General features: G+C 52.9%; 1 protein-coding gene across 6 annotated transcripts; it reads left to right on the top strand.

Moving 5' to 3' along the window:
• Positions 1–30: 30 nt before the first annotated feature.
• Rinl (Ras and Rab interactor like) lies at positions 31–8873 on the top strand. Of its 6 annotated transcripts, none has more exons than XM_052167409.1 (11): positions 31–104; positions 1511–1786; positions 3805–3907; positions 5450–5522; positions 5608–5672; positions 6239–6385; positions 6472–6948; positions 7242–7535; positions 7697–7828; positions 7925–8088; positions 8171–8873. In XM_052167409.1, the coding sequence occupies exons 2-11, from the start codon at positions 1598–1600 to the stop codon at positions 8213–8215; spliced, it is 1689 nt and encodes a 562-aa protein (XP_052023369.1). In that variant the 5' UTR covers positions 31–104; positions 1511–1597; the 3' UTR covers positions 8216–8873. The 6 variants fall into 6 exon arrangements, 5 of the variants coding, with proteins under 5 accessions (XP_052023369.1, XP_052023370.1, XP_052023371.1 ...); XR_007974920.1 differs by lacking the exon at positions 31–104 and having other exon boundaries at positions 111–1786; positions 8171–8755; positions 8788–8873; XM_052167410.1 differs by lacking the exon at positions 31–104 and adding an exon at positions 111–633.
• Positions 8874–9475: the final 602 nt, after the last annotated feature.

The raw sequence follows: 9475 nt of genomic DNA, 5'->3' as shown, positions 1-9475 counted from the left end.
GAGGAAGGTGATATCAGACGCCAGCCCCGCCTCTTCCCCGCCTCCCTAGCTTCCTCTTCAGAGCACACTTTCACTTCCTGCTGCTCTGACTCCCCTCGGAACAGGTAGGGCCCCCAGGGACCAAACATCTGGTCCCATTTGTACCCACCGCTGCCTCCATCCAACCCTGCCCAGCACTACCCATGTCCGGATCTCCTTTAAAGGGTCCTGGGGGGGGGGGGAGGAGCACTGCCTCTCCCTCTTCACCCCTCCTCCCTGCTTGTCTGAGGTGTGCTCCCCATCCTCACACCTGAAGCTGTCAGTTGGCAGCTGATGATTATCTGGTTTGCACACAATAGCCTCAGAGAAATGGAGCCTGCAGAATAGGGCTGGCCTGCTTCTCAGCACTCCTCCCAGGCCAGTCAGTCACCTTAATGCTGGGCCAATGATTCAGGCAGAAAGATGGGGTGAGGCAGCTGGATGTTCTGTCCTGGCCCACACGCCTTACTCTGTTGACTGCTGTGGGGGAAACACCCGAAAGGTTCACTCTTGGGCGTACTGTGGGCATGGCGGCACCTTCCTGCTGAACCAGAACATGGGGAGTGGAGGCGAGAGGAAGAGGAAGAGTCTAGCCTCTGCTACAACACACAGCAAGTATGAGACAAGCCTGGGTTATACAAGGGAGGCCCTGTCTCAGAAAAGTTAATGTATGACAGACAAGTGGAAGCCAGGTGGTGGCCGCACATGCCTTTATGCCAGCTCTCGGAACAAAGAAGCAGGCAGATCTGTCAGTTCCAGGCCAGCCTGGTCTATATAAAGAGTTCCAGGACAGCCAGATCGACATATCGAGATCCTGTCTCCAAAAAAGAAAACACATTTTTTAATCAAATGTGGGAGAGGGTGTGGCAGGGCTCCTCTGAAGTCTGGGAAGAGAAGTGGGTGTCATGTATCTGGGCAACGGACAGAGCGAGCCAAAAACTTCTCCCCTCATGCTCTGAAAATTTCTGTTGGGAACGAACGCTCTCCCCCATCTCAAGATACATGGGCCTTCCTCCTGGGGTCTTCAGAGTTGTCTGTCACCTGGTAACTAAAGAATGTCACAGCTACCCCAGTGAAGCATGGTAGGGCAGCGGATTATCTCTACGCTTGAGAGCTTGAACCAGGAGGATTGCCATGAGTTCAGGGCCAGTCTTGACTACAGAGCATCTGAGCTAGTCTGAGCTGTCTCAAAAGAATAAAACAGAACAAAGAAACTCTCCTTGGCATAGCTGGGGACCTCTGAGGTCCATTCTGATCAGGCAACATCTCTGAGTCACACGTAACAGAATTGAACTATTAGCTCTTGCCCTAACTGAACAGCCTTGAGTCTTGTGTTCCTCCATGCCAGAGGCCAGAGCATGGCTCACTGGTGCCTGGCAGCATGAGGCTAGCCCAGCTGGGCATGGTGTCTGCAGCCCCTACTGAAGTGAACAGGTAAGGCTGTGGAGTTAGCTCTGGATCAAAATCCCCCTACCCAATTCCTTCTCCCCAGCTCCATCTTTGACCTTGTGTTCCTGGGCTATCCCTGCCCCTTGGACCGTGCCTCCCCCAGCCCCCACCTCAGCGGACAGCTTCCACTATGACCCTTGACCTGGAACCAGTACATCCCAGGCTGGTTTGGCCAGCAGACAGAGCAGACAAGCGCCCACTAGGGGTCCTAAGCACGACAGAACTGCTTCTCCGACTGCAGAGGACACAGAGAGTGTGGCAAGTCCCAGAGCTGGATGCCCAGCACGCCAAGGCCTTTCTGGAGCTGTGGCCACTGGGGGTGAGTACTCAGGACTGGGCATGACCTCTGACCTTCCCTACGTCAACTTGGATCAGGTGGGTGACCAACACAACACAAACTGGGCTAACCTTAAAACTTAGGAATTTGCTATAGGAAAGGCTTTATATACCCCAGGCTGGTCCCCAACTCACTGTGTAGCAGAGGCTGACCTCAAATTTCTAATCGTCTTGTTTACATCCCCTGAGTAGAGTATAAAGATTACAGGTGTGTGTGTGTGTGTGTGTGTGTGTGACCACACCCAGCATGTACGTGCATTACCAGGGATAGTTGAACCCAGTGCCCATGCCTTCAAGGCAGGCACTCTCCCAGCTGAGCTAAATCTCCGGTCCTGTCTGCAGGGACATCAACAAAAGTATTTGTCTTTCCGACAGCCAGGCACCTGGAAACTGGAGTTTAGCAGCCCAGTGACATCAGGGCTGGCTGTTCTCTGAGCTTTCCTCATTCACCCGGGGTGTGGCCCTGGCCTATGACATGTGTATCCCAGGCAGGAAGAAAGGAAGTGCCAGGTGTCTTTGTGCCTTTGACCTGAGGAAGAATGCATGGCAAGGGCCGGGAGAGCCACGGGCAGAGGAGGTGGCTCAGCCATTAGGAGCAATGTCCTCTTCCAGAGGCCCTGAGTTCAAACCCCAGCAAGCACATGGTGGCTCACAACCATCTTTAATGGGGTCTGATGCCCTCCTCTGGCATGCAAATGTACATGCAGACAGAGAACTCATATGCATAACGTAAATTAATAAATCTTTAAAAACAAACAAACAAAAAAAAAAAAAAACACAAAAAACCTGTCTTTGGAGCCTGGCAGTAGTGACACACCCTTTAATCCTAGCACTTGGGAGGTAGAGGCAGACAGGTCTCTTTTTTATTATTATTTTTTTTAATTTTTATTTATTTATTTATTTATTTATTTATTTGTTTGTTTGTTTTTTCCAATTTGGTTTTTTCGAGACAGGGTTTCTCTCTATAGCCCTGGCTGTCCTGGAATTCACTCTGTAGACCAGGCTGGCCTCGAACTTAGAAATCCGCCTGCCTCTGCCTCCCAGAGTGCTGGGATTACAGACGTGCGCCACCACCGCCCGGCTGGATACATTTTAAAACGAAGCAAACAGTACTGAGTCCTCAGCACCATTGCAGGGGCAGGGAGCCCACAAACAAACAACACAAAAAGATCTCCCGCAAAAGTCCCAGGAGTTAGGTTCATGAGTTAGGCAGGCCCAGGCAATTGCCGATCCCTGAACCCCTCAGTGACTGCGCAGTAGCCCATCCTATTGGCTGGGTCTAGTCTTGGCCCCACCCCCTAGGGTCCCATGCACAGAAACTGAGGGAGAGTTTCCCCAATGTCACTGGGCTGCCAAACTCTTGGCTGCCAGGTGCCTTGCTGTTGGAAAGACAATTACATTTGTTGATGTCCCTGCAGAACAGGCCGGGAGATTTAGCTCAGCTGGGAGATGCCTTGAATGGATCGAATGTTGGCTTCAACCATCCCTAGAGGTGCTCAGCCTGTGGGTCACAAGTACCCTCTTTGGGGGTTTGAACGACCCCTTCACAGGGGCCACATACCAGATATCCTGCATATCAGATATTTCCATGACGATTCATAACAGTAGCAAAATTAGAGTTATGAAGCAGCAACAAAAATAATTTTATGGGGCTGGAGAGATGGCTCAGCAGTTAAGAGCACTGACTGCTCTTCTGAAGGTCCTGAGTTCAAATCCCGGCAACCACACGGTGGCTCACAACCATCTGTAATGAGATCTGGTGCCCTCTTCTGGTGTGTCTGAAGACAGCTACAGTGTACTTGCATATGATAATAAACAAATCTTTTTTAAAAATTAATTTTATAGTTGGGGATAGCCACAACATGAGGAATGGTATTAAAGGGTCACAACTTAGGAAGGTGGAGAACCACTCCCCTTAAAGGAAGTGTCACCAAGCAGGCAAAAAGAAACACCTGCACACACCTGCCTCGAGCTGATTGTCACCCTCGCCCTCTCCTCCAGAGCTTCCTGGTCATCGGCCATGACCCTGGCCAGGTCCTGATGCTGAAGACAGGACCTTCGTCAGGAGATATCAACTCCTATCAGATTCAGAAGTTTCCTGGAGGTGAGAAACCTGTCCTAGGTTTTCAGTCCATGCAGCAAATGGGCCGAGAGCTCTCCGCTTTGATCCCCAAATCTCTCTTGAGTCTCCCCAGTCTCACACGCCTCCATCACTGAGTCTGAGCTTGCCTGTCACTTCCTACTTAGACCACTGCGGTAGCCTCCTCCCTGTTGCCCCTGTGGCCCCTGCGGCCCCGCGGCTACCCTTTCTCTTGAAATCCGAGCTGAGCACAGCCGACAGGTATGCTCACACAGGGGTTCCACGGGGTGCAACCCTCCCCCAAGCCCTGGAAGTGTCTGGTAACGTCCTCGAAGGCGAAATTAGGTGGCCATCGTGAGCTACAGGGTGGCGGTGGCAGGGTCAGGTTCAGTTTGCTTACTCCCTCGTTTGCTCCTGGCCCACACTCACCGATCGGCCCACCCCCCACACGCTCAGCTCTGGTCCTGCTCACCCAGATGGCACGACTGTCCTTCCTGCCAGGACAGTCTTGCTTGAGTGGTCGACTTAGTCTCTGGCCTTGAGAACCTCCATAAAAAGATAAGCTGTGTTGATTCGAGGATTCAAGGGCTGGAGCTGGATTGATGGTACCACGGTTAAGAACACTATCGATCTTCCAGAGTCCTTCGCTTGGGTTCCCAGCACTCCTGTCAGATGGTGCAAACCCCACCTGTAACTCCAGTCCCAGTGAATCTAGTGCCCTCTTCTGTCCTCTGTGGGCACTAATGTACTATACAGACATGGGCAGGCAAAACAATCATACACATAAATAAAATAATTTAATATAATAATAATAATAATAATAATAAAAGAGTTTTAGTCTAGCCTGGGCTACATATACAAAAACAAAAGAAAGCCTGGCATGGTGTCTCAGGACTGTATTCTCAGGCAGAAAGATTGCCATGTCTTTTGAGGACAATCAGGGCCACACAGTGAGTTCCAGGCCAGCAGATCTCACAGGATCTGAGGGATGTCCCAGGTGTGCAGGGGCACCACTGCCCTTAGGACCCAGAGATAATTTTTTTAGATTATTTTATGTATATGCGCACATCATAGCTGTCTTCAGACACACCAGGAGAGAATATTGGATCCTTTTATAGATGGTTGTGAGCCACCATGTGGTTGCTGGGATTTGAACTCGGGACTTCTGGAAGAACAGTCAGTGCTCTTAACCTCTGAGCCATCTCTCCAGTCCCACAGAGGTGGTCTTATCCCCCACCACCACAACTGCCTTCTCCTCTTCCTCTTCTTTATGGCTTCTTGAGACAGGGTTTATCTGTGTAACCCTGGCTCTCCTAGAACTCATTCTATAGACCAGGTTGGCCTACCAGAAACAGTGAGACCCTGTTTCAACAAAACAAAAAACACCGAAAACATTTTTGATGAGTCTTATTTGGTGTCAGAACATCAAGAGAGAAAATGATGTTAACTCCCAGTGGTGGAAACCCCCTGTCTCTGAGGGATAGAGGGGAGGGGGCGGGGCCACAGGGGTAGGGAAGAGGTGGCCAGTGGCCACCCTGCAACTTCCTGTCCTTTTCTCCTCACCAGGTGTGTCCCTGGAATCTTCCAACCTCTGCATGCCCGACTTTCCCCATCTCCTGGCCTTTCTGTCAGCCAGCAGGTACAGGTCACCCGGCAGAGTGGCAGTGGAGGACCGTTCCCTGAGGGACCCCATCCATATCAAGGTTTCCTCTCTCTTAACTCAGGGACATTTTGCCTAGGACTCTGCTCTTGCCCATGCCGACGGTGTGTCCTGGAGATAAGACTTCAGGTGAGGTCCACCGCTCCGGGAAGGGGAGCTCAACCTGCCTCTTTTTGGTCCAGAGAGACTGGATCTTAAGGACCAGATTGGGTCGGGTGGTGGCGCACACCTTTAGTCCCAGCAGCCGGGAGGCAGAGGCAGGAGGATCTCTGTGAGTTTGAGGACAGCCTGGTCTACAGAGGGAGTTCCAGGACAGCCAGGGCTACATTGAGAAATTCTGTCTGGAAAAAGCATAAAGAAGAGGAGGAAAGAGAAGGAGGGAAAGAGGAGGGGGATGAGAGGAGAGAAAGAAGGGGAGGAAGAAGGAAGAGGGGGAGGAGGCAGCCGCTGCGGGCACAGCTGTGGCGGGAGGACATAAGATCCCCCTGGGTTCTAACAGGATAGAGTTGGAGGGGCTGGGGCTGGGGCTGGGGCTGGGGCTGGGGCTGGGGCTGGGGCTGGGGCTGGGGCTGGGGCTGGGGCTGGGGCTGGGGCCGGGGCTGGCCTGCATTTTTGGTCCTAAGTGAGTAAGGATGACAATGAAGTCTCTCCCGGTGCCCCCTATACACCTGGGACACCTTGTCTCTTCTGCTCAGATCCTCATCGGCTTGGCTGCATCCGGGTGGACACCTCAGGGCGGGTGCTGTCTGTAGTGAACCAGCTTTACCTGGAGACGCACGGAGGCTGGGGAATGGAGACTCCACAGCAAACAGAGGCACAGACTGGCCAGAAGCACAGTCTCGGTTAGCGGGGCGGGGCCTGGGGACCTTGAGAGAAGAGGGAATGGATGCCCCTCTAATAAGAGAGCCAACCTGCTTCTCACCTCTAGCCCCCAGGAAGCCCACCCCACACCGGGTCTCCTGGGTGGAAGACCCTCCGAGACCGGAAGTTCGCCATACTGGACAGGAAGCGCATCATCCAGCAAGACAAGTACATTACCCTGGACCAGAAGCTCGCTCACTTGGGCCGGAAGTGCACTTTCCTAGTCCTGCTCTAGAAGAGGAGGAGGAAGTGAACAATGACGGCTACAAAGATGAAGAGGAAGGCTGCGAGGCTATGCTCACGGCCCACATCCGTGCTTTGGCCAGGACCCGGAGCAGCTATGTAGCCAGGCAGTGCCGATGCCTGCGGGCACGCCTCATCTCAGATTCTGGGAATCCCTGCAGCCCGGGGGACCCGGCTACAGAGCTGCTCCAGGATGTGCGCCAGCTCCTCACCAACCTCCAGAATTACCTAGCAAACGACCCCGATGTTAGAGCTGTCTTTGGGAACAGGGGACCTAGCATCCTGCGGGAAGAAGATCTTGGTAATGGGAATTGGAGGGAAACTCCCCAAGGGTTTAAGGGTGCCAGGAGTTGGTCCTGTAAGTGTTCACATCTAATCTCTGGGTCCCCAAAGTTGCATATAGCTATTACTTCATTGTTCCTCCTACCATGTTCATTGCCCGCTAAACCCCCTCTCCCCCATCCTTGGGAGTGTTCACACATTCCCCACAGGCCCCTAATCCCGCCTACACTTTGTAGGTGGCCTGGAGCAGGAGACAGGGTGACTAGGGATCAGGGTGGCATTGTCCTCACACGCCACCCACGCGCTTTGCAGGCTCTGCTGTGGAGGTGGCCCTGTGTCGAGCGGTTCTAGAGCCCCTGAAGCCCGCCCTGTGGACCAAACTCCGAACTCTCAGAGCCCAGGAACTGCGACGACTGCGCCGGCGCCAAATAGCCTTGAGGGTAGGAGCAGGGCCCGAGGGACAGAGCCCGGCTTTGCGGAACCGGATCCACGCGCGCCTCGCTCACCTGCACGCGGCGTGCGCCCCGCGCCGCAAGGTGGCGCTGCTGCTGGCGGTGTGCAGCGACGTCTACGCGGGCCTGGCCGGCGGCGGCGACGACAATAAAGGTAAAAGACCTCCGGACTTTAGAGTGGTTTGAAGGTGGGTACTCACGTCCAGGAGAAGAGTAACCCCCTCTGGTAGCAGACGCCCATTCAGGCCTGGGGACATGAAGGAAGGTGTTTTGTGCACCCTGCCAAACTTATGACCTGTCCTCTGGCTTCCTTAGAGCCCCTGGGAGCCGACGCCTTTTTACCTGCCCTGACCGAGGAACTCATCTGGAGTCCGCATATTGGGGAAACACAACTGGATGTGGAGTTTCTTATGGAACTCTTGGATCCAGGGGAGTTACAAGGAGAAGGTGAGCTCCCAGCCCCAGCGCCCTGTGCCTCAAAAGGGGAGGTGGGCATTCAGGGATGCCCAGAGGGCCGTGATGATCTCATTTGCTCTCCCCCAGCTGGGTATTATCTTACCACGTGGTTTGGGGCTCTCTACCACATTGCTAACTACCAGCCGGACACGGGCCGTGCACCCCAGGAACTCAGCTCCGAGGCCCGAGCCTCCCTGCGCCAGTGGCATCGGAGGCGGACACTGCACCAGCCAGCCCAGCCCACAGCCCAGGTAACCACCGGTGCGGGATCCAGGTCGAAGGGACGGTGGGATCTGTTGCCCCTTTGACACACTCTCCCATCTCTCCCCACAGGCCAACCAGCCCTTTGAGGAGCCATGGGCAACAGGGGACCCATGATGATTGGAGGTCTCAAACCCTAGTCACTTCTGAACCTTTTGACCCACTTCTCTGCTAAGCAAGATTCCAGAGGCATCTGGGGCAGCACAGAGGGTGGGGCAGGAAAAGAAACCGTGCCTCTTGCACTGTTCCTACTTCCTCCCTTTCTTCCCCTCCTTCCGGTCTGTCCAGACGGTACCTCAATGAGGCTCTCCCCAGCAAACAAAACCCACGCCCAAACAGTACTATGACTACAGCCCTCTCACCCGAATTGCTTTGGGGCAGGTAGAATAAAGACACAGTCCCCAAAGGGTGTCTACGTCCTGATCCTATCTGTGACTGTGACATTTAACTTGGTCAAGTGATCTTGACGAAAATGACAGCATGTCTGGACCTGAGACGGGAGCTTATTCTGGATTCTTCTGCACCTTATAAAGTTAAGAGGGCAGCAGAGGTATGGGGAACATCATGAGCTGATGCCCCCAGCTGGACAGCAGAATGAAGTGGAAAAATTACTTGAGGCCAGGACTGTGAAGACACAGTGGGACTGAAACATAGTAGGTGTTTGGGACAGTGGCACTGAAACATAGTAGGTGTTTAGGAACACCTATCTGCTTTGAAAACATGTCACTGCCCTAATCTTTGGCAAAATCTTTGGCAATGGTGTTTGTGCAGCCATTATTGTTGTTGTTGTTGTTGTTGCTTTGGTTTTTCTTTTTCTTTTTCTTCTTCTCTTTTCTTTCTTTCTTTCTTTTTTTTTTTTTTTTTGTTTGTTTTTTTGGTTTTTGGTTTTTGGTTTTTGGTTTTTTGTTGGTTTGGTTTGATTTGGTTTTTCGAGACACGGTTTCTCTGTATAGCCCTGGCTGTTCTGGAACTCACTGTGTAGACCAGGCTTTCCTAGAACTCAGAAATCCACCTGCCTCTGCCTCCCAAGTGCTGGGATTAAAGGCGTGCACCACCACGCCCGGCTCATTTGGCCATCCTTAAGGATAACAAGATGAGGGACAGTGTCCCCCAAGGATTGTGTCCCCAAGGATTGTGTGTGGCGCCAGGAGCACTCACACAATATGGAAGACAGGGAGAAGGGATGGAAACAAGAGAAAGAGATGGGAGGATCAGAAAGAAATGGAAAGATGTTGACTTTGAAGCCAGAGGAAGAAGACAAGTCGAAAATGGAGAAGCCACCCGACGCTGGGCAGCTCCAGGAAAGGCGTCTCTCCCCAGAGCTGTCGAAGTCATGGGGCCCTGCTGACACCCCGGTTTCTGTGAGATTGATGATGT

The sequence above is a fragment of the Apodemus sylvaticus genome, chromosome 1 (assembly GCF_947179515.1).
Source record: "Apodemus sylvaticus chromosome 1, mApoSyl1.1, whole genome shotgun sequence".
Classification (NCBI taxonomy): domain Eukaryota; kingdom Metazoa; phylum Chordata; class Mammalia; order Rodentia; family Muridae; genus Apodemus; species Apodemus sylvaticus.
The sequence above is the reverse complement of the archived record's forward strand: the minus strand, read 5'-3'. Positions and strand labels throughout refer to the sequence as shown.